The following is a 26518-nucleotide window of genomic DNA, read 5'->3' on the forward strand; positions in this document are numbered from 1 at the left end:
AGTCATAGCTTTGAAGTTGTAGATAATTTCGTCTATTTAGGAACCAGTATTAACACCACCAACAATGTCAGCCTGGAAATCCAACGCAGGATTGCTCTTGCTAACAGGTGGTACCTCGGACTGAGTAGACAAGTAAAGTCCTCTCTCGACGAACAAAAACCAAACTCTATAAGTCACTCATAATTCCCGTCCTGCTGTATGGTGCAGAGGCTTAGACGATGGCAGCAACCGATGAGTCGACGTTACGAGTTTTCGAGAGAAAAGTTCTGCGAAAGATTTATGGTCCTTTGCGCATTGGCCACGGCGAATATCGCATTCGATGGAACGATGAGCTGTACGAGATATACGACGACATTGACAAAGTTCAGCGAATTAAAAGACAGCGGCTACGCTGGCTAGGTCATGTTGTCCGAATGGACGAAAACACTCCAATTCTGAAAGTATTCGACGCAGTACCCGCCGGAGGAGGCAGAGGAAGAGGAAGACCTCCACTCCGTTGGAAGGACCAAGTGGAGAAGGACCTGGCTTCGCTTGGAATATCCAATTGGCGCCACGTAGCGAAAAAACGCGCGCTGTTGTTAACTCGGCTATAATCGCGTAAGCGGTGTCTACGCCAATTAAGAAGAACAACCTAAGTTTAACAAGAAATAGCCTCTAACATAACAGTCCAAAATGAATGTAAACTAGTGTTATCAATGCTTAATATCTTTGGAGAGGTACGAAGAAAACTCTGACTGAATCGATAAGTTTTTTCCTCAACTAGTTTCAGGGGCTGTTATAAAAAAGTTTCCATTTTACTAAGAAACTGAGAAGCAATTGTATAGCGATAATAATGAAGATGAGAATTTGACTTCATTGTCTCAGAGTTGGGATAAGTGTAACAAAGAAGAAGAGAAAGATCTTTAATTTAGGTTTTAAATAAAATATATTGTTTCTTTCTTTTCGATAATATAGGCTGTGACCATGGTTAGACGGATAGAGGTTTTGTCTTCAGTAATTGTAATTGTCGCCCTTGCAGTAGAAACGTCGATCGCGTACTGAATGTCTCATTCTCAACGGGAATAGAGCTTATCTATAGAGTCAGCCTCTATATATCAGACTTTTACAACAGAGAAGTTTATAACACTTACAATAAAACGTTGAAGATCCTATAAAATGTATACATCCATATATAAACGATCATCGCGAGGAGCTGAGCCGATTTAGCAGGATCCGTGTGTCTGTCCCTTTGTCAGTATATACGCAAACTACACTATCAGTTTTTGAGATACCGATGTGAAATGCACTCGTCTGTTTCTCCTTAAAAAACTTCTCAGTTGTCGCAACCGGTGATATTAACATCAACATCAACAATAAAAATCTTGTCCTCGAAAGGATTTTGTTCTTATTTGGAGAGCTATCTTTACGAAAGTTGATATGGATTATTATTCAAGCTAACGGAAGAGTCTCCGGAGAAATTGTTCAGATCGGACCACCTTAGCCTAAAGCTGCCATACAAATTGACCGATCAAAATCAAGATAAAGATTTTGTATACCCTTTTATGCTATAAAAGATGCCCCTGTGTAGCGGAGGGTAAGGGTTTTTCTTTTTTCTGTTCCTGAAGCTCAAACTAAAACTTTGCTTTAAAGCCTGAGAGATAGAGTTGATTTTTGAAAGGTGTTAAGTGGGGTTGTGTTCTAATTGGTGAGGAAAAAACAGTGAGAAAAGTTACAATACCATGTGCAACAAGTTTCTCTGACCTATAAAATATATACACGGAGCTAGAGCACATATGAGCGTATATGTATGTATGAACTCGTATGAAATATCATCCGTTGGAGCTTCTGGCATATTTGTGCTTGATTCTACATTATTTATGTTGCTCCAACTGGTCAAGGATACATACAGATGTATGTTACATACACGTATGTGTTGACGCTGCAGCTAACGATGTTTTCATAATCTGCTGAATTGACATTTAATTAGATTGAGTTGGCAATTTTGCTACTCCTATGACCCATTGCAGGCTATTATACGGTCACAGTTGATGGATAGCGAAGGCATGTGGGCGTGTTAGATATACATACATACTTACAAATGTATATACATACATAGATATTTATTTACGTTGCAACTATTATATGTGTTCAGTGGGACTGTGTAGTTGCAGCTACTCGAATTCTGTGTTGTTTTGAAAATTTCGCACAGACTGGTATATTAGTTATACAATATATTGTTGGTTTGTATGTACATATGTATGTATTTTAAAATCCATATATAAAGTTGAGTATTTGATATCACAGAAAATTAAAAGAAAATATATGTACATATGTATGTATTTAAATTTAATTATTGCATTCCTTGATATCCTGACATTGCATTTCAAGGTAATCTCATCGAAATTCTATCTATAGTTATATATGTACATATGTACATATTTAACGTATTTATACAATCAAAGCATGAGTGAACGTCGATAACATTATCTTCTGGACACCTTTTCTGGAGAATCCATGACATTTTTGGTAAGCATTAATTCATAAATGGTGAAACAACATAGTATTTTATGAACTCATTTATGCTTTCAATATCTCAAAAAACAAGATGAATTAAGAATGGATCTCATTTTTATAGAGCTACATAAGAATTTATTGAGTATATTTGAAATAAACAAAACTGAAGTTAACATTTTTTGGTGAGTTGTCTGGATTTTGGTATGCTATACTTTCGCTGATAAATTCAAAATTTCAAAGTCCATTAGATTTAGATTCTGATGAATACAAAGATAGCATAGTTTTTCATGTAATGATTGATGGTGATTTTGGCCATAATGGGGTCGATATCAATAATGAAATAAAAAGTCTTGGCAGTTACTTAAAACAGGTCCATAAGTAGGAACGGAATAGCGTATACAGGTATACTATAAAAAAAGTAGTAAGACCTTGTTCATAATTTAAAAATTCTTTATTTAATATTATTCCTCAAAATCTATAACGTTCTCTTCAAACTAGTTTACGCAGTTATAGTCGGGTTTACAGCAGCGCGCCAATCGTTCTTCCTTCCCGCGGTTTGGCGCCAATTGGAGATTTCAAGTGTAGCTGGTCTTTCCAACGGAGTGGAAGTCTTTTCCTGCCTGCGGGTACTCCGATGAATACTTTCAAAGCTGGAGTGTTTTCGTCCGATCCGACAAAGTTACCTAGCCAGCGTAGAACTATGTATGCCAATGTCGTCGTATATCTCGTACAGCTGATCGTTCCATCGAATACGATACTCGCCGTTGCCAATGCGAAAGGGGCCATAAATCTTCTGCAGAAACTTTCTCTCGAAAAATCGAAACGTCGACTCTCCAGATGTTGTCATCGTCCATGCCTCAGCACCATATAGCAGGACGGGGAAGTTGAGTGACTTATAGAATTTGGTCTTCACTTCTCAATTGCCTACTCATTCCGAGGTAGCACCTGTTGGCAAGGGTTATTCTGCGTTGGATTTTGAGGCTGATATTGTTGTTGGTGTTAATAGTGGTTCCAAGATAGACGAAATTATCTACGATTTCGAAGTTATGACTGTTAACAGTGACGTGGGAGCCAAACTGCGAGTGCGACGACTGGTTGTTTGATGACAGGAGATATTTCGTCTTGCCTTCGTTCACTACCAGACCCATTTGCTTCGTTTCCTTATGCAGTCTGGAGAAGGCAGAAATAACGGCGTGGATGTTGAAGACAATGATATCAATATCATCGACTTAGCTCACACGGATCTAAAACAGGTGAATGTGGTGGTTGCGGTGCGATATTGGTTGGAAATTTAGCAAAAAACTCAGTTCCGATCTCTTTTTACGAAAAGTTTCACGCAAACGACGCATATCACTCAAATAGTATTCCTTGTTGACAGTGTGGCCGGTCGGAAAGAATTCGGAGTGCACTACACCTCGATAATCGAAGAAAACTGTCAACATAATCTTAATTTTTGAATTGCTTTGATGTGGTTTTTTCGGCTTCGGCCCTCCTTTGCCACGATATTCGACCGATTGATCAATTGTTTCGGGTCGTAAGCATAGATCCAAGACTCGTCGGCAGTAATAATACGTTTCATGAACTCCTGGTTGTCAGAAAACATACGTTAACCGGACGCTGTTTTTTGAAAAAATGTTTTCACTTTTCTTAGGTCCAAATGATCTTTCAAAATGGTTTTCATTGTTTCGTCCTCGGCCCTCTTTGAATAATTTGTACAAATCAAAAACACTTGCTCGCGAAAAAAAATTGTCATCGAAGGCCTTTACCGACATTCTGAACGTTTCGGCACCAGAAATTTGATTCCACACATAAAATTTAATGGAAAGACAAGTGTTTACTAAACACTACTGATTATTTTGATGTGACATTTGACATAAATGTGATTGACAGTCATACAAATCTAGAAATAATATATTTCGCTTGGGTTTTCCTTCGAATTTTTAATTAAAATGTCTTATTATTTTTTGCCCACAACAGTAGTATATGTATGTGGTTATCTTTGACTAGCGGAATGAATTAGCAAACACTAGCGAGCCTCCCACGCCTATCAAATGATATATGTAAGTCAAATTTTGTGAAGTTTTTTTCATGATACCATAATTGAAAAACCCCTTTGTTATTTCAGGAGGGGCTAACAATCTAAGCTGAACGGTCAATCTTGATGTTTGATCTTACAATTCAGGAAAGGAATGACTTCTTTATTTCTTTTATGTTTCAAAAAAGTTAATTTTTTTATAAATACTTTGTGGTACACAAATGAAGTAATTGCAGTAAAATATTCATTTTAGACTTATAGTTTACAGATTAGCAAAAGGCCCAATATTGAGAGCGCGTGCCATCATAGCGGGTATATTAGATTGTTCATAGTTGCCGCTAAAATACTGAGCAAATGGCCCGGAAGCGAAAACACCCACATCATCACCACCATGAGTCTCCGAATCCAAAGGCACTGTAGCCAAGTATTCAAAATTTACATTTTCGGTCTCTTCAGCGGTGATTTCGCTGCGGCCTGTCTTGTCATTGTAGGTGGTGCTGAAACCCGGTCCATTGGCATAGGATAAAATAGTGTATGGTAAACCATCATCGGCAACCGCGTTGGACAAGCCAGTGATTGGTAAATCGCGATACTACAAAGACACACAAATGAAGTCATATCATTTTAACGGTATTATAAATATGTAATTGATTGTTCACTTACCGGGTAGCCATTTATGGTCATGGTGTGCGAATGATCCGACGTGACGACGATAAGTGTATCCTCCTCTGAGGTCATGGCACGTGAACGCTCAATTGCACGTGAAAATTCAACAGTATCCTCCAAAGATTTACGGGCGCGTGTATCGTGATGTGCCATATCGATGCGTGCACCTTCAACAAATAGGAAATAGCCATTCTGATTCTTTTGTAACACTTTAATAGCAGCCTCAGTCATCTCGGTTAACGATGGTTTGACCAGCTTGTAGTTGCTACGCTCTAAATCACCACTGTACGGGCAATGCGAGTTCGCAAACAAACCCAACAGATATTCAGTTTTATCCAAATCCACCAAACTCAAACCCTTCTTGCTCCACACATAAGCCGCTTGCTGATTGTTCGCTTGTTTATCCTTCAACCAATCCTGTATGAGATTGCGTCCATCTGTACGAAGACCAGGCAAGCCTTCCTCATCATTGACCGTTGTGTTAATGAAATTGCGTCGCCCACCGCCCATAACAACCTTCAACTTTTTGCCCACATCCCATTCGACCAGCTGACGTGCAATATCCACATTATCCGTGGCGCTGCAGCCGTTCGCGACAACCTTGGCATCATACTCCCAATCACGATTGGCCGTATGCGCATACACGCCAGCTGGTGAGGCGTGTGTTACACGTGCCGTTGTCACCAGGCCCGCATCCTTGCCGGCATCTTGTGCCCACTTGGCAATACTTTCCACATAATTGGCTGGATTTTGACCGTCGATGCAATTGTAACGTTTCACTTTAGCATTCACACCAATCGTTCCGTAGTTGGCCTTCACACCGCCCAAATAAGCGGTGGCTGTGCACGCGGAATCGGCTACTTGACGATCAATGCAGTATGTCTTCGACAAGCCAAGGTAGGGGAATTGCTCGAAGGACAACTGATTTGAACTGTCACCCATTAGATTGCGCGCAGCCGTGACTGTGTGCACCGACATACCATCGCCCAGGAACATTATAACATTCTTAGCGACATTAGCCGTATTTAGCTTCGCTGCTTGTTGGATCTTGTCTTTGAGCGTGTCTTGTGCAAATTCATTCCAATAGCTGGCATCACGTTCAGCTTGATTTGTGATGTGCGATGCGGCGCCTAGTCGTGCTGTACTGCTGCGGGGTTGTGCTCTGCGGGGATGTGCTGTGCGTGGTGTGCAGATAAATGTTTAGTTATAAATTTTGTATACATGTACTATAATAATAAATGTTTAATTAATGGCGTTATGAAGGCTAAAGTACAAGCATTGTTGAGTAGTCTGTTGATAAGCAATGTGGCGTCTCAAGTAGTATTCCAACGTAATGATTAAATAAAATTTATTGTTGTACAGGTTATATTTATATTTCCAGCTTTTTCTAATCACATTACACACATGCTGTGCTGTTTAACAAAGATCGGAATTGTAGGAAAAATAAATTTAACACGGAAAGTTTCAACTGTTAGATAAGATGACAGCTCTAACTATAACTATTTATTAGCCTAGTTAACAGATAAAACTATGTATCTAATTACGGTGCCTAACAACACGTTGCATTGATGGCACTAAAAGATAGGAAGACTTTTTGATTTTAACTCTGCTCCAAGTTATAATACCCTTCATAAGAGTATTTTGTGCAGCATATGATAATGAAAGATCCTTAGTTAGATTTTGATCGGTCCTTTTGCATGGCAGTTTTCTGCCTTAGATAATAATCTAAGCTAAATTTTCTGAAGATGTCTTGTAAAAAAAAGTTTACCATATGAGGACTTGAGTATGTTCAGTCACTTTCTATGGCAGGTATATGCCATAGAGGTCTGATATCGGTGATTGCGGCAGATAGACGGAAAAGCGAATATGCTTAAATGGACTGATATATCCTATTCAGGGTATACATATTGTGGCAAATAATAACAAATATTTAAGACCTTAATACATCTTGGAGTTTAGCTTCCCTGTCTCTGATCACTAAAAACTCATATAGATAGTCTAGATTTGAATAGGAGATCACTTATAGTTTAGATGGAAGGTTTAAATTTGAATAGAAGGTAATTTACAGACTACGAATATTTTCTATGAATATATATCAGAATTTTCGGTGAATCGTATAAGCAGAAGGGTGCTATTTTATAGGTTGGGGGAACCTAACCTACTTCCAACTCAAGACGCTCTCTCCCACGGAAATAACTGATTAAGTATTACTTCGTTAAAACATTTTCAGTCTCCGCTCTGACAGACGTCTAATCTGTTTTATATGTATGTATGTCTCAGTTTTGTTATGATTTAGGCTGCCACTTCGCCGACAACTTTCTATTTCTCGGTAAGCTGGCACATGAATATCGTAAAATTTTAGAATGTAAAACTACCACAGAGTGTAGTTTTTTAGTTTTTCCTTTGTATTTAAAAAGCCAGGGATGTCGTCTGTCTATCCACGAATGGATGTCCGGTGCCAGTTTGTGAGCTCACCACTGCTACCACATTGTGATACTGTTGGTTCTCTTTCCTCTTTTGGCTCCAATAGACTGCTCTGATAACTGCAGACTCGCTGGAATTCGACAACCTAGATTTTAATGGGCGGCATACTGTCTATAACTTCAGAAGCGTCGCTCGATATTGTTTGGAAAGCACTGATTACTCTTATTGCTTGCAGCCTATGCACTGCGTTTATTTTCCTAGCATAAGTTTTAATGTCTAGCGCCTGAATTCATATTGGTATCTAGAGTGCCTATACTCATAAAACTGCATTTTTTCTTAGTACAAATTATATTAATCGCAAGGGTCAAAGCGTCAAGCAATTTTTTGAAGACTTTTGCTCCAATACTTCTAACATAAGTTTAAGAGTATTATTTTAGACATCGACGGCGTTATATTTTAATTGATTTATAGTTCCCTGATGCAGGAGCATTCAGTACAATTGGTCGAGGTTTCTTTTATTTGTGAAGAAAGTCTGCTTCGAAGGGAATTGTTAAGTAACGCTGTAAATATCTCTGGGGTATACTAATGTTAATCGAGAAGTGGCTATAACATCTTTTGTACAAAAATTATGAATGCTTCTTCACTCCAATTTTCGGTGTTGGATTATATCTCCAAAAACCAAGAATTACAATTATTGCAATTTTATACTTGCAACCACACAACTAGCCACTATTCCCGTTTAAAATTGTGCAATTCTCACCTCTGTCGTTTGACAATACCACATCAACGAAGACAGCCGTCAAGGCTAAGGCAAAGAGAAATGTTATGCGCATTTCTATAAAACACTTTCCACAACTTTGACGTTAAGACTGCGAATTTCGTGTTATTTGAGATCAACTTATGGAATTGAACTGAATGGTCAAATCGCAATAATGGCCAATACCACAGTTCTTTTTACTGTTGAATCTTAATCTTATCGCACACGTGAAGAACATGATGTTAATAAATCAATATCGGAGACCATAAAATCGGTTTTTTAAATAAATGTATTAAACGCTCCTTTCTATGTATTTATGATACGTAATGGTCTTTTATTAGCTTGATAACTACATTCGACGTATGGTTGTAATGTTTTCGTGTTGTATTTTTGCCAACTTGACTGACGATTTTCAATTAGCAATTAATTTCTTATTTGAATACTACTTATTGCGATTAGCTGTTATCGCTAATCTAATTGGAAGTCTGAAGTAAAGAACTTGATTTTGATAGGTAAACTTGTATGACAGCTGCTGGGGGAGTGTATATAGGAATGCTGAACCGCCTATCAGTGTGCAACCTAATGTGGGTGCCGGAGCATAAAGGGTAAGCGGGCATAAAGGAACAGGAAACTCCAGAACATCTGATTCTGGATTGCCCAGCAATTTGCAGAAGCAGGCTCTAGGTTCCATCTATGTGGACAGAGATCACATCACCTCAATGGCGTCCAGCAGGCTCCTGAAATTGTTCAGGATGCTGGACCTTTGTGACCATATGTGATATAGGGGAAGTAATAGACCATATGTTGACGTGCAAAGCCTCAATTTTCTATCTATCTATAATAGCTGCTTGCTTTAGTGACCTGATCTAAATTTTGTGAAGATATTTTGTCAAATAAGGAAAGTTGTATAAAGACTGGATTTTGATCGTTCTGTTATGCTATATGCCATAGTGATCCGATATCGGTGTTTCCGACAAATGAGCGGCATTTTCGGAAGAAAAGGATCTGTGCCAAATTTCAGAGCGGTATTTCAAAAACTGAGTTACTTGTTGTCGTATATGCAGACTAACGGATTCAGCTAAATCGACTCAGGTTGTCACTTATATATATATATTTTATAGAATCTCCGATGTTTACGTCTAGGTGTAATAAGGCGATTCTCAGGCCAAATTCTTGATATTTTGAAAGCAATGGTAAAGCAACACTATATATATATATATACATATGTATATATGTATATATAATATACAGTTATTGTTGTTCATTTAACGGCTATATGCATCCTAGCGTTTATGTGTAAATAAATAATTAGAATGACGAGACGAGCTGAAATTCGAGTGACTTTTCGTATATGGGCGTAATGGGACTACTGCCACTCCCACAAAACGCGGTTAGTCGAAAACCTACAAAGTAAGATATACATGTAAAATTCTTACATGGTAAAGCGATCGAAGTGGCAAGAGGCACTTGTGTGTCACCTTATAACTAAAAATTGCGTACATCAAACCAAAACTTTTCAAGCTCTTAGGTACTCAATAAGTTGACTTTTTACCGAAAATATCAGTCAATGTGTGAGACATATAATTGAAATTCAGAAAGTATCAATTCCTGATTGTAGTATGTACAGTTTCAACTTGTTCCCTGTATACCAGTAGATCCATGTATCGTCGACGGTTACGAAGCGACATATAATATAAAATCATTATGATTGCGCTTAAATCACGTAACGTTTTGCAATAAAGTCCTTACGCCCAGTTCCACAAGCAGACAAAATATTACTACGAGATCGTTTTGGCTTTTGATAGTTGGCGTTTATGAGAATATAGAGTATGATTTCTCTTGCAATAGTGGCACAATCGCGCGGTGAGGCTAAGTACTTATACCACTGCTCTCGTAGGTAGGACTAGAAGAAAGGGCAAAGAAATACATATTGACATTATATTGCTAATATTATAGGCATCCCTACTTTTATAGTCTCCTAAGCCCCTCATATATTTAGTTGTATAGTTTGATCCGTGATAACTTCTGTTTGAAAACTGTCTTACTTGTCAATTCATGTGCAACGTGTACAATGTGGCTTCCACAAACACATATAGTAGCTTTACAAACAGTTGTGCTGCACTGTCAGCATTACGGGTACACGTCCTACACGCGTGGGAAGTGCCATTGAAAATGGCGTTCATGCGGAAATAATGTCGCACATCCGTTGCAGCGCTTATGCTTATGACCTGTTTCTGCCAACTGCCAGCAGCTGCCATCAAAAAGACATTTTAATGTGTGAGTGTGTAGGTGACATGTGTGCTGTGCAGCTGACAAAAACATCAAAAGTTGAAGATGATGCCGTCGCCTAGTAAAAAGATCCATTTGTGGGGGCAAAACATATGTACAATTATTCTGTGTGTGTAAGAGTGTGCCAAGAAGCCGAGCGTATGACAATATTAGTTGAATATGCAGTAACCGCAAGTGTCTGTTCAAATTTCACGAAGAAATTCGGTATTTGGTTGCCATTAAAATTGCTAACTGTAATAGCTTGAATGTAAACTTAGTAAGAGCGATTATTGAAGCTTTAGCTTGCATTAGCTCGTTGATATGCCGGAATATTAAAAAGTGTTTGAGCTTTACGTATATTAGACTTCAGATATGAGTCCTTTTGATTTTACACTCCTATTTAAAACAATGAGAATAAGAAACAAGAAAAAACCTTCACAGGTGCATTTCTTTTAGTAACTATGTGTTCAGTTTGTATGAAAGCTAAGTATATGCTATAGTAATCCGATCTGAACAATTTTTTCGGAGATTATATTATTACCTTAAACAGTAATCCTTGTCAAATTTCATGAAGATACCACGTCAAATGCGAAAGTATTCCATACAAGCCCTTGATTCCGATCGTTCGGTTTGTATGGCAGCTCTATGCTATAGTAAGCTGATCTGAACAATTTCTTCCGATATTACATTATTTCTATGAACAATAACTCATACAAAATTTCGTTTTCGTTCAGTTTGAATGGCAGCTATATGCTATAGTAAGCTGATCTGAACAATTTCTTCGAAGATTACATTATTATCTTAGAAAATAACCTGTACCAACTTTTGTGAAGAAGCATTGTCAAATGTGAAAGTTTTCCACACAAGAACTTGATTCCGATCGTTCAGTTTGTATGGCAGCTATATGTTATAGTAGTCCGATATAGGCAGTTCTGACAAATGAGCAGCTTTTTGAAGAGAAAATGACATTTGCAAAGTTTCCAAACGATTTCTTAAAAACTGAGGGTTTAGTTCGTATATATACAGATAGACGGACATGGCTAAATCGGCTCAGCTCAACATACTTATCATTTATATACATATATACTTTATAGGGTCTCAGACACTTCCTTCTGTGTGTTAGAAACTTCGTGGCCAACTTAGTATACCCTGTTCAGGGTATAAAAAAGAAAGCGATTATTTTTCTTTCAGGCTTTGTAAAGCATTGACATTTTGATACAAAATGGTGGCTAATGGGTTAATCTTTAATAGAACCTTTATCAATAGGTTTTCTGCTGGCGATGGTCATACAGAGAACTCGAGCTTTCAGATACAAATTTAAGAATACTATTTAAAAAATGTAGTTTCTAAAAAAATTTCTCAAAGTACATAGGGGAAGACGGGGTACATTTGACACTTTCATTTAAAAGTCCTTTATTTTCTACCAAATATAATATAATTTTAAATGAGTTACAGCTTTAAAAGCACCAGGGTTTGGATACTTAGTAATGAAAGTAAAAAGTTGGAAAAACACTCAAAGCTATTTTTTATTTGAAACTAGCTGACCCCGCATACGTTGACCTGCGTGAAATTATGTGTTTTGAAATGAAAAGAAAGTTGAATTTACGTTGGAAATATCAATAGCAACCGATGGTATTAGCAATCGTGGTTTTTCGGGTGAATTATGTAAATTCGTCCTAAGGAATTAGTTGAGAACACACCTGGGTGTCAATTTACCGGTTGTCCATGTATAATATCAAGGCATTTCCGAATAGAGCAATGTGCTCGCAAACGAATCACTGACGCAAGTTGAGAAAAAACTCGTCAATGTAAATTTTGTTGTTGGAGGTGTTTCCGCTGGGTGTACTGTATTCTCTGGGTTGAAAAACACTCTTTAGCCATTCTCCAAATGAACTGCGAGACGTACAACAGTCGAAAAACGTTCATGAATTGCAAAAGTAAATACCCTACAAAGCGCTTTATTGCAATTCACGTATCGACCGTATCGTTCAAGACCAATATTGATATGAGTTTTGAATGTGAATTAGACAGCAGTGGAGAATATAGTACGATCCATATGTTGTCAACTTCGATATTCACTACTCTAAGTTGTATGGTCGTCTAATAAGCTACGACGATAGAGTGAATATCCATCATTTCCAGTTTGCAAGCAAGTGGATAGTGTTTCGTGCATTTATTGTCAGACATACAAACCGAAGTGGGATTGTGGTGTCCGCAAGGTCCATGAACCATATTGGTTTTCATCACTTCGTTTAATACTGGATCTTTCTCTACATCAGGAATTTCCGCAGAAGTGATTTCATCAATTTAATCTTTGTTTGTACGTGTGGTTGGTGGCATTGTTAAAAACGAAAATCCAACTGAAAATAAATTGATCTCATATTTTTTCTCTTTAACCATGTATACCAAATTGTAATATTGTGTAGTCAGCAAAAGTTACCAAAAATCGATATAAGGTGAATTTAACTTACCGTGATTAATAAACATTTATTAGCAAACAAAAAACTTCTTAACTTTAAAACAAAACGAACTTTATCAAAAACTTAATAAAATTTACATGAAAACAGATTACCACAATTTTTTTTTTAATTGAATGACGTTGACATTTAAATTGAATTACGTTTACATTTGTTACGCGCGTTTTTTTAAATATGCAAAATGAAATGTATATTTTTCAATCTTTCTGAGTGATTTTCTTAATATTTTTTTCCATAAGAACCTTGTACATAGTATGTATTTATGCGAAAACTACAAAAAAAGTCAGCCAAATCGGTTCAGCCATTCACCCGTGATGCCGTAACAACGCATTCGTTGTCCTGCGTGAAATTATGTGTTTTGAAATTAAAAAAAAGTTGAATTTACGATGTGTTAAAAATCACTTATTTTCGATTTTTCTAAATTTTTTCAATGTCACGCAGTTTGATAAGCAATATTTATTGGTTTCTATTCCGGTGCGTAAATGTACAGAGAAGATGGGGAACTCGGGAAAACCCATGCAATCGTAGTTACGATAATTTGGCCAATTTGGCATAAACATTCGTGATGAGTTTATATTTCGTTGAAGTGAATTGACAAAAGGGAGGTGGAACTGTCGGAAAATTCGATTTCACCAAACTACAATATCAAACATCAGCATGAGTTTTGAATGTGAATTAGACAATAGTGGCGAATATGGTACGACCCATATGTTGTCGACTTCGATATTCACTACTCTAAGTTGAATGGTAAATGTCATGCCATTGTCGTCTGATGAGCTACGACGATAGAGTGGATATCCATCATTTCTTGTTTGAGATTCCGAAAGAAAACCACGTGGATAGTGTTTTGTGCATTTATTGCAAGTGGGATTGTGGTGTCCGCAAGGATGCACCATATTGGTTTTCATCACTTCGTAGAATAATGGATCTTTCTCTGCATGAGGAATTTCCACAGAAATGATTTCGTCAATTTGATCTGGTGTAACCACCATCCACCATTCAAAGAAGAATGTGTGCGAGCGGCAAACATCGTTTTTTTTTTTGCAACTCAACAGAGTACATCCAGCATCTGACTGCACCATACTTGTATATACATACGTTCTTCTTCTTCTTAATTGGCGTAGACACCGCTTACGCGATTATAGCCGAGTTAACAGCAGCGCGCCAGTCGTTTCTTCTTTTCGCTACGTGGCGCCAATTGGATATTCCAAGCGAAGCCAGGTCCTTCTCCACTTGGTCCTTCCAACGGAGTGGAGGTCTTCCTCTTCCTCTGCTTCCCCCGGCGGGCATTGCGTCGAATACTTTCAGAGCTGGAGTGTTTTCATCCATCCGGACAACATGACTTAGCCAGCGTAGCCACTATCTTTTAATTCGCTGAACTATGTCAATGTCGTCGTATATCTCGTACAGCTCATCGTTCCATCGAATGCAATATTCGCCGTGGCCAACGCGCAAATGACCATAAATCTTTCGCAGAATTTTTCTCTCGAAAACTCGTAACGTCGACTCATCGGTTGCTATCATCACCCAAGCCTCTGAACCATATAGCAGGACGGGAATTATGAGCGACTTATAGAGTTTAGCTTTTGTACGTCGAGAGAGGACTTACTTTTCAATTGCCTCCTCAGTCCGAAGTAGCACCTGTTGGCAAGAGCAATCCTGCGTTGGATTTCCAGGCTGACATTGTTGGTGGTGTTTACGCTGGTTCCAAGATAGACGAAATTATCTACGACTTCAAAGTTATGACTGTCAACAGTGACGTGAGAGCCAAGTCGCGAGTGCGACGACTGTTTGTTTGATGACAGGAGATTTTTCGTTTTGCCCTCGTTCACTGTCAGACCCATTTTCTGTGCTTCCTTGTCCAGCCTGGAGAAAGCAAAACTAACGGCGCGGTTGTTGAGGCCGATGATATCAATATCATCGGCATACGCCAGCAGCTGTACACTCTTATAGAAGATGGTACCTTCTCTATTTAGTTCTGCAGCTCGAACTATTTTCTCCAGAAGCAGGTTGAAAAAGTCGCACGCTAGGAAGTCGCCTTGTCTGAAACCTCGTTTGGTATCGAACGGCTCGGAGAGGTCCTTCCCGATCCTGACGGAGCTTTTGGTGTTACTCAACGTCAGTTTACACAGCCGTATTAGTTTAGCGGGGATACCAAATTCAGACATCGCGGCATAAAAGCAGCATCTTTTCGTGCTGTCGAAAGCAGCTTTGAAATCGACGAAGAGGTGGTGTGTGTCGATTCTCCTTTCACGGGTCTTTTCCAAGATTTGGCGCATGGTGAATATCTGGTCGGTTGTTGATTTTCCAGGTCTGAAGCCACACTGATAAGGTCCAATCAGTTTGTTGACGGTGGGCTTTAATCTTTCACACAATACGCTCGATAGAACCTTATATGCGATGTTGAGGAGGCTAGTCCCACGGTAGTTGGCGCAGATTGTGGGGTCTTCTTTTTTAATGGATTGGGCATATCACACTTAGGATGGAGTCATGTGTAGAAGTTCACGCAAGTGAGGAAAGTTCTCTGATCGCCATTCACTTGGGAGTGGCCAGAAACGATTCTTTTACACATGGCTCAAGCAGCTCACTACTTCCGGTCATTGACCAAGTATACTCTGGGTAGCCTAAGAACATCCGTTCGAAGGCGAGCTAATGTGAGATGGCGAAACATCCCTTACATAGGGTTATGCGCTGGGTTTGGGACCCGCCACGTAAAAAAACACTCCAATGAAAAAGAAAAAAAAATATACATATGTACGTTGCTTCAAGATAAAGTCCATCAAATATCGTAGCTGTTGTTTGAAAAATCTTGCTGTATTATCGTGATGATCGCTTGCTGATTGACAGCGATCCATAATTCAACACATATGTCATCGAATCCTGGGAGTCTCATGTAGTTCATGTTGATACGTTGATGGCAAAAAGAACGCCGACCGATATTAGCGCGATGTCTTCGTTGCCGCGTAACAAATTTCAATCTGTAATTGATCACTTCGTTTGAAACACACATAAAGTTTTCACTGAACAATTTTCGATAATTTTTCTTTTAAATAGCCGGAATAAAAAAGCAAGCGACCGAAATTGAAAGATTCAAATAATTTACAGAACAAAATATTGAAAAACAAAACAAAAAAGGATTGTATGAAAAGTCACTTTTTGGAAATTTCCAATTTTTCGATATTTCCTTATGAAAAGTATATGGTATTTGTTTTATATCTAACCCTTTCCAGATCCACAGCGAACAACTTCTGATTTCATGAAGATTGGTTCCGCCGTTCTCGTGCGTTAGCGTTACTAACAAACAAACAATAATTTTTACTTACATATGTAAGTACATACTTATGTATGTTTGTATGTTCATATGTATATACAAAATAAAACGTTTGTATGGGAAAAAGAAAAGGACTGTTTTTAGGGGTTTTCCGGCAACTTTCGTAATTTTTTCTTACATAAGAACCTTCTCCTAATAATAACAAATACAACAAAAAAACAATCAGCCAAATCGTTTCAGCCATTCACCCGTGATGCCGTGACAACGAAAACGGTTTCATTTTTATATATAAGATTAAAAAATAATACATAATTTGTCAAATGTCCCCCACGAAGGGGCACATTTGACTTATTCGGGGGCACATTTGACAAGCATATTTTCCGTGAAACTTTCTTTTTTTTAATTTAATTTGGTTTTCATTTAAATAAAACTCATCTTTTATAGTTTGTTTCTGAATGTTTTATTAAAATAACAGTAAATGTATTCATAAAATAATACCACTATTTTTGGAAAAACATACATACATATCAACGACAATTATTTTGGGAAAAGAAGATAAAATTCAATATTTCAGACAATTTATTTAATGTATGAGCTTCCAAAGTTAACATCAAACAAATATTTAGCGCGGCAGCGAGAAGTTGAAGCTGGGTTATTAGGAGTCGGAAGTTTAAACTCAATTTCGCTTCTAAGAGTTATAGATATGTCTTCCACAACTGGTTTTACAAAAACCCAGTTGTCTGGAGATAGTCTACGCAAATAATTTATGTTGATGGTAGCATCGCAAAATACCTCTACAATTTCGCCAATGTAATAAAAAAGGCTTCAAACCATTTTCCCCAAAGTTTACCAAAACGTATTCTCCAACCTTTAAATTCTCCTTAACCAATAACGAAAATTTTAGCAAACAATTATCTTTGTTGACACATTTCTCTGTGCTGTCTGATCTCAGACTGATAATACTTTCGTCAGATGATGTAAGGTTTTCATTTAATGAACGCTTATTTTGTTTTGATTTTTGTTTTTTTTTTTTTGATTTTTCTTGCTTTCTGTTGTAAATTTTAGAGAACGTTTGGAAAAATGAGTGATTCTCTTAGTTTGGAAATCCAAAGCTTGATTTTTTTCTGGTGAACTAGTGAGGATTCGCGAAGATCCACTTTTCTGTGTTATGTTTGGCGCCAAGCGCGCAATAGGCCTCAAATGGATGAATGGATTTCGCTCCAAAAAGCCGTAAAGCCAACTTTCTCCAGCTGCTTTGTTAGTTTCCCAAGTAAATTCGTAAACAAATCTTTTGAATATATTATACGACAATCCATATGCAAAAAACGCACACTTCTTAGCATATTCGACTAATTGCTCCTCTTGAACTCTCGTTAGCGTTTGATGGCTTGTGTATTTAGAGTGATAAATTAAGTTTTCATCACAGCTACTCTCATTTCCAGAATCTGAATCGCTCCTCAAAGGATCTAGTTTCTTCAATCGCATGATCAAAGTTGTTCTTTTCAATCCGTACTTTTCCGCTGCTGACGTAGCTGTTTCGCGTTGATGCTTTATGTCTGCAAGAGCTTTTTTCATATCATCCTCACTTATCTGACATCGGTTGGTCTTTTTCTTATAGTTGCGCACCATTGCTAAAGTAATAGTTAGCATTAGAAAACTCCTTACTTACTGTAAAGAATTCACTCAACCTACCTTTATCGATTGTCCAGTGAGCATTGCATGACGTTTCATTGATTGGAAGTGAAGTTATTGCATTTTAAGTGTCAGTATGTTTGTGTTCTCGGTGCGAAAATGAGCTTCGAACAAAGAGCCAACTTTAAATTTTGTTTCAAAATTGATAAAACTTATACCGAAACGTTTCAATTGATGAAACAAGTTTATGGCGATGATTGCCTATTCCGTAGCCGTGCACTCTGTGGTTTCAACGTTTTCAAAATGATAGTGAGGATATAAATGACGATCAACATATGGGCCAATCAAAATCCGTGATCACCGGAAATACCATCGAAACTGTGCGTGAATTTTTTCAAAAATCTCCAAAACATCGATTTATCGCATTTTGACCGAACATTTGAGCTTACGAAAGGAGTGCGCACGATTTGTTCCCCACAAATTGACTGACGACCAAAGATTGCTCAGAATCCAAAATCCGAAGGCTGATTGACCAAAAATCACATTTTAACCATTAATCACCTGATGTGGCACCGTGCGACTTCCTCCTTTTCGGAAAAATGCATTTGTCCATGAAAGAAAAGCGTTATGCAGACGTAGATTCAAAATGCTTGCATACTGGCAGCCGTACCCGCCAACGAGCTAAAACACTCGTTCGACATGCTTTTGGACCATGCAAAAAGCATGGTATGCAAGTATTGAAGCAGAAGGAGACTATTTTTAATAAAATAAATTGATTTTGCCGAAGACACCATTTGTTTTGTTTTTGTTTTTTTAAAGTCCTGTTTACTTTCGAATGCACCTTGCATTACCAACACCATCACCTTGGCGTCGAGATCTTAAGGGGTTATATACAGTTAAAAGAGATAACCTTGAAAAAATAAATGCCAAAGAATGTTTTTTCGTATGATAACAAACACTCTCCATTAAATTTGAAGTTTCCGTGTTTTTCTTTAAAAAAGTAGGGAACCTCGAAATGGCCCACCCTAATGCACATATATGTATTAATGTAGCACAGAATGAACGCCCATTGCTCGGATTATATTGCAGTTGAATTAACCCAAATTCTATTTACATGTTGTTATCCGTCATCCAAATTAAAGAAGGACGAATGCTAAAATAAAGGGCTCGAAAAATACTGGCGTTGTAAACATCATCAAATTTATTTGGCGCTCATTTACATAACTGCGAATTTAAATGCAACTATAAATAATACTTTAATATGTATGTGTGTGCGTGTGTAAGAGCTGATGGCAACGTTTCTGCAGCAACGTTGTTGTTGTAAAGTAACCAAATAAAAATGAAAATTTTGCTTTTCTTCCTAATGGATGCTGACAACTTTCAAACCATGGAAAGACGAACAAAAGTGTAATGAAGTCGAATTGTTTTAATTCGGCATCAAAACGAACACGAAAATATGCAAAAATTCTCAAAAACAAGCATTCATGTTGTATTTGTATATGTGACGTGTATAAAATATTACATGAAAGTATTTCGTGAGGTGGTTTTTGGGAGGAGAAAGTTGCAAAGTTGTTAGAAATTGGTAATAAAACACGTGCAAAGGTGTAGCCGGAAGGGCAAAAGGATCTGAATGCAGTGGGTTAATGGCCGAAAAATGTAAATTTCGTATACATATAAACTCACACATAAATTTTTATACAAGCTTATACCTACTTTTACCTGTAGGTGTGATGTTTATTAGTACGTGCTCCAAAGCTTGTGGGAGGTTTGGTACTTCGTAATTCAATTTTGCTTTGAACTTCCATTTGTCATGGGTGTTTTATTTTAACGTGTAAATTATATTACAACGGTATAACCGCATAATTCTGCTGTTATAAACAGTTACTCGCATATGCATGCGAAAATTTCGGATCCGAAAAAAGTACCAAAAATGTTATAAAAGGAAGGATTGGACAGATTTCTCTATGGACTTCACTGTTGGTAGGGTAAAAACAATATTATTTTCGTATACTACTGTAGGTAAAAAATAGTAAGACTTTTAAATTTAAACTTCGCGCAAAAACCCATTCGTCGAAGTATTTATTTTTTTCAAGTTGGTTGACTATCAGTGACATCTGTGTCAAATGGCACATCAAAATCATTAGTGTTTAGTATACGCTTGTGTTTCTGAAGTACATAAAGTGCATTCGGCGTTGACAGAAGCAGACGGTCAATTAACCGAATGTCGTGGCGAAGGTGAGCCGAAACCGAAAAAACCACGTCATAAATCAAAAATCAAAGTTATATTGACAGTTTTCTTCGATTATCGAGATGTGGTGCACTCCGAATCCTTTGTGACCGGCCATAAACTTAACAACGAACACTATTTGAGGCTATTACTACTATTTGTTGTGAGCTGACAACTCTTGGTTTTTGCACCAAAAATATGCATCGTCGCATACTGAATTGATTCTTCGTGAGAAGAAAATCAACACTCCCCATAAATGACGATTATTTGGCAAAAAATTGGACATGTTTGCACAACCAAAAGTATGTGACACATAAACAACGTCGCTAATGTGTGAACGAAGTTTACTTTTTAAATGCTTAAGCTAAGTTATCAAAATCGATCACCACTAACTGTTGGAGCCATCTATTGAGAAACAGCGGAAATTTAGTTGCGCACCAAATAATTTTACTCCACTTTGAAGAAACAAAATGAGAACACTACAGAACTCACATAATCTAAGTAGCGTAATCTATTAAAGTGAACCAATAATTGGCATGAACTTTCCAATTTGATTGGCAGCCTTTCCCTTTCTTTGTAATTGTCAACTGACAGTTGAATACTTTCACAGCCTAACACTCTGCATTAATTTTAACCACAACTGAGGTTTTATAAAGTGTGTCAATCTCATCGTTCTATACATAAAACATTGTCCATTGCTTATAGTTTTAAACAGAATATCTCGCAGATAATTTAATGGCCTTATGACTGAATGCTTGCTGTTTGGAGTTTGAGACCAGCCATATTCCATACAAGAACGTCCACTTCACTATTCTGAGCTTTGTGCTTCTTGTTATCGGCTGGAGTGAATGACTTTGTTTTTGCAATGTTTGCCTCAAGTCCAATAGTGTGTCCCAGCTTTGATTTCTCTTGCATGGCTGAGAGTTTGTGCGATAGAAGGAAAATGTCGTCTGCCAAGTTCACTTCCTCGAGTTGCCGTATTAGACACCATACGATGACTATTTATTACGACAGCGAAGTGATGAGGAGAAATAGTGGCGTACTCAGGTGTCTGTGATGAATGAATTACCAATGCTTCCGTTGTGTGGTACTGCTATTGTTGAATCCTTCAACATAGTTTAAGTCGGATTCCCTTTCTACTTAGTGTCAACCAGATGGAGCTTGTGGTCAACGTATATTCGCAATTTTTCGAGTAAGATGCAAAGAGTGGTGGCTTGGTCAACACAGGTGGGGTTCAAAATCCAACGACGCTGTTCGGTAAAATTCGAAAATTTTCGAAATGAATCTTTCCTTCGATCATTCCTGAACCGACATAGGTATGTATATACTATATATTGCATATAGTAGGGAGAGAGAATTTCCATACTTAGTTCGAATTCAGTATACACAAGCGAAATTTCCCGTAAAACATCATTGCTGACGTTAGTTTGTTTATTTGTGAATCTTTTCCAAAACTTTGAAATTATAACTAGTAACAGTTACGTCGAACATACTAACAAATTTATTTTTCCAAGGAAAGTAATTCTTGCGTCACTATCAATTCTCAACTTCCCAATTCTTCCAAGATTGTTTATTGCTAATATTGAATCTATGTTTAATTTAAAAACTAACTTTTTTCTTATATAACACTGGTTTTCAGACAGATATGTAGACGGAAATGTGTCCAGTATAGTTGATTGGTTGGTTGAAAAGAGAGGCGCGTAAGCCCTAGACCACAGGCGGCCGTACTTGGGCCATTATTAGGTCCATTGTGCTCCCGGGTGGTAGCCAATTTAAGCCTTAGCCAGTAAGTCAGTGGATTTGGTAAGAAACCTGATATTTTCCACCCTAGCTTCACAATATCTCTAAAGTTTGAATATTGGGAGCCGTGGAATATATGTATATCTTCTCATACGGCTGAAGGCTGGGCATTCGCATAGGTAATGTTCCAGTGTCTCATCATCCTAGAATTCCCTTTACCTATTTTCCGAAGCTGGAATATTAAGGGCAGCTATCCTGTGATGATTTCTACAATGCTGCTAAGCTCCCTCTTTCCAATGGGTAGCAGTTTTTTGGTCTCTCAACTGTTTCAGGGATTTAATACGTCACTTTTCCGATATTGTCATCCACCATTCCACTGCACCATACGTCAGTATACACCATACGTCAGTATACACCATACGTCAGTATACACCATTTGGGGTCGTAAACCTTAGCTTGGGTCAATAGTTCTTCTACAGGAATTCCATTCGAATGTGTTTTCTTCAGTTTAGTTTTTTATCTAAGTAGCATAATTTCGAGATATTTGACTGAGTTCGAAAGTGCAAAGTTTTCATCCTTCTTGTGAAAAGACAGATTTCTGCTTTCTCCGGATTAATAATTAGTCCATAACCCTTAGACAAGCCGTTGGAGGTCTCAAGGGCCCTTTCTATGTGTCGGGATAAGCGATTAAGATTAAATCTTGAAAAAGAGACAGCGAGGTCGTCAGTGTGTAGGCAACCTTGAAGTTCTCTTTGTTGAAGAGAAATTATAATTCGTTGATCAAGGTGACTCAAAACAAGGGGGATAGGATGCGTTTTCGCGGGGTGCTTATGCCCACTACATTAGCAGAACAAATTTCGAACTTTTGAAAAAAGTGAAATGCGGTATGAGTAATACATTAGCACATATTTTTTATACTTGTATCAATTAATTTAATTACTTCGATGAATTGTTAAGCCCATACCTTTGTAATAAATTAACAACAAAATTAAATTCAAATCCAATTGACTTTAAAAATATTGGATAAAGAATTTAAGTAACTTACAGTTGAAACTGTAATTACTTCACTCAGCTTAATTAAATATGTCCAAATAATTTAACCAAAGCCAATACCATTATCGGCGTGTGAATTGAAATGGGAGTCTGGTCTCGTGTGGCTTCAAATATACGCGCCGACACAGTTTCCATAATTTTACCGTAATATGTATGTAAATATATGGTATGTGATTGTTTTGTGTGAAAATGTAAATTTAATTTAACTGATTTGTTTACTATTAGCTTGGTACATTTATTTACATTCGTAATCATTGTTATTGTTTTCATTGTTCGGATGTTCATTTGAATTCGAGTACAATAAATAACATTGCAGCAACAAAAGCGTGTCATACGAGGGTTCTCCAATTAGTCGATGAGTTTTTGAAGAAAAATGTTTTTAATGCCAGGAATGAGTTTTAAAATATTGCTATGTTTGTTTGAGAAAAAACTCTTGCAAAGATCCTAACAACTAGTCAATTTAAAAGTCCCCGGCCTACCATAGTAAAACTAGCTTTTTGGCAAAATTATTTTTTAACTCAACTTAAGGGGTTAGGGGTAGTCAGAATTTTCAAAATATTAATTATTTTTTTTTTTGCATTTTCGTTAAGTGTAATATCTTAAAAATATTCTCTGAAAATTTCACGTTGATCCGATAATGAGTTTTTGAGTTATTCGACAAATAGCAAAGAGAGCCCAGGCGCTTCAAAGCGATAGTGTGAAACTTTTCACAAAGCAATGTTTTTTGAACTGGTGACAACTGTAACTCGAAAACCGCTCAGTAGATTTTAATAAAATTTATACAGCTTTAAGAATACATAATAAACTCGGGCCTGATAGAAGGATTTTTTTTTTAAATTTCGAGTTTTTAAGACCAACTGTTGATTTTTTCCCAAAAATTTAGACAAAAATTTCCTGAAATCGCCATTTTGTTAATTTAAAACAAAAGAATCCTTCAATCAGGCCCAGGATTATCTATTTATAAAACTATTTTTTTTTGTCCGATTGATTTTAGATGAATCTCCAAGGACTTATGATTGTCACCGCAAGTACCTTTTTTGGAACTGGGTCAATACAAACAACTATAACTTTGGAAATTAATGTTTTTTTTTGAAATTTTAGTGACTTCAAGTCAACACATTCTATAATAATGCCATATTACTACTTTTGTAAAATAACACGATTTAATAGCAAAAAAATACTGAAAATTCTCATTTTTTCGTGCCTAACCCCTTAAGGCAATTATCTTTAAGAGTGATACATTGATAATAGTGACCCTCCAATTTTTCGATACCATTTTTGTAATACAATTTGCCCTTTGCCTCAGTTTTGGCGATCACAAGCAAGTCGAAGCCCACTTCATGGTTTTTTGGCATCATGTTCACTGACTTCTGACACGGTGCATTGGTGAAAAAGACTTCTTATTTTGATGGCGTTTCGTCCATCCAACAGTTTCGGCGATTTCGTCCTTAAAAAGGTCCAATAAAAATTATTATACAATACACTCGGATGACTGCCGTTTGGACTTCGGGGTAAAGTTTCATGTATTGTCACATATCGACCCAAAAATTCGGGTTAACTAGGCGTGAACATATGTATCCATAAACTGCTCCGAATCACCAACACGTCATTATTTTTGGTCAAAAGTGAACTCGAGCAGCATTCACTCTACATTGAGCTTTCTCATACCCAAATATTCATGAATGAATGATATACACGTTCAGTTGATATCTTTAAAGCCTCAGCTCTCTCGAACAACTTCTCTTTACGGGTATCCGAAATCATTTGGTGGAGTTTTTTTTTATGTTTTCGTCGGTAATAACCTCTTTCGGGTGTCCATTTCCCTGGTGTAGAATGCAAATAATGTTGCTCAATCTTCACCAGTATTTTTTCTTCTTTCTTTATTAATTCACGAAATTCCTTTTGTTCCCTTTTTTGTAAACTTACACAAGTTGCTTCACCTAAAATTTTATATCTCATAAACTAATGATCCGACAGCTGTCAAATTTATACAAGCGCTTTTCAAAGATTAGAGCTAACTAAATATTACATAAATTTAATTTTTCATTTCAATTGACCTGTCATCATGCATTCTTCATTCAAATCCCATAGCATTAAGTTAATAAATTTTCTAAGTTTCGATAAACATATTAATAGTAGAGTTCAGAATCGATAAAATATATCTGAGCCTGGCTCACTTGGAATTGTTACGTCATCGAGTATCTTAGAAACTTTCGTCTGTACGTTCAATAAATCTGAATTAATTTCATGTTTTTCTAGCTTAACGACAACTTATCGCTCCTGGAGAGTATTGATGACATGAAAACTTTGGACGACAATTTTTTTATGAAATATCTTTAATAAATAGAGTTCGGCTTACTTTCCAATATATATGTACGTTTCACTTACTTCTCTTAATTAATATCTTCAATATTCCCAAGTGTTGACCTGCTCATTAGATCCTGACCTTTCAAAACGGTTTTTATATCTTGAAACACTTCAAAAAGCTGCTTATTGGTCGGAACTGACAATAGCGGACCACTATAGCCTTTTGACATGAATTGTTGTACATTGCAACGATGCAATTTCCGTAGAATTCGGTCAGATCAGATTACTGTAACCGATAAAAATAAGTTGTTTTATGGAACCTATTGTATTTGCGCGGGGTATTACGACTTTGGAGCAATCGAAGTTAACGTTTTCTCCATTATCTTTTTAGTTTCAAGAGAGGAACACATATTCTTGGTGACTTACCTATGTTTTCATTCGTTTCTGAATGTTTGATTACCATTTAAAGTGTTGCTAGAAACTGCCAGTAAATAACTCAAAACTCAATATTGGCAACGAAGTAGATGGATAACCCACTGTTGGACATATCTGCACCGTTGAATACCTACAATCTTGGACACGGGACCCTTTCGCTGGTTGGTCGTCTGATATCAGTTTACTCATGCTTAACCTTGTTTAGTTTTCTGTTTCTGGCTATTTACCAATGTCGGTAAATATACACTAAGTAGAATGAGAACAAAGTTTCGTTGTTAAAGAGTCCAGCCTCTGCCTCATCAAGCCATCCTCGTATTGTGATACATTTCATAATGAAATTACTAAAACCAAAATGTGAATGCAAGCATAAATTGGCGATATTAACAATGAGTAAATTAACATAAAATTTGCAAAGCCGTACACACACACATAAATATCCGCATTTTATTTATTTAATTTTATTCGATATTCAAATCGTTTATGGTATATAGCTAATTAGCATTTACATATGTATATACATATATAAATATATCTAATGTATTATATACTTTGTGCAAATATTTCATAGCAAACTTTAAAAAATGCGAACAGCATATCATCCTTATATATGAATCTTAAAAGCATACTTTTTCCATTTTTTGCCAGCTCAAATTTGAGTTAAAAAATATATTCTCTTTCACATGCTAGAAAAGTCACCATCATCATCTTTTGGTGCTGCAGCTCTTTGTGAGCT

At 37.0% G+C, this 26518-nt stretch overlaps 1 protein-coding gene across 1 annotated transcript; it reads right to left on the reverse strand.

The window, feature by feature from the left end:
* Nucleotides 1–4651: 4651 nt before the first annotated feature.
* Nucleotides 4652–8529, reverse strand: LOC120772621 (membrane-bound alkaline phosphatase). The gene is made up of 3 exons (XM_040101336.1): nucleotides 8379–8529; nucleotides 5192–6369; nucleotides 4652–5120 (listed from the first exon to the last, which is right to left on the reverse strand). Exons 1-3 carry the CDS (start codon nucleotides 8449–8451, stop codon nucleotides 4791–4793), a joined length of 1581 nt encoding a protein of 526 aa, XP_039957270.1. The 5' UTR covers nucleotides 8452–8529; the 3' UTR covers nucleotides 4652–4790.
* Between the last annotated feature and the right edge of the window lie 17989 nt (nucleotides 8530–26518).

This window comes from Bactrocera tryoni, chromosome 3, assembly GCF_016617805.1.
Source record: "Bactrocera tryoni isolate S06 chromosome 3, CSIRO_BtryS06_freeze2, whole genome shotgun sequence".
Classification (NCBI taxonomy): domain Eukaryota; kingdom Metazoa; phylum Arthropoda; class Insecta; order Diptera; family Tephritidae; genus Bactrocera; species Bactrocera tryoni.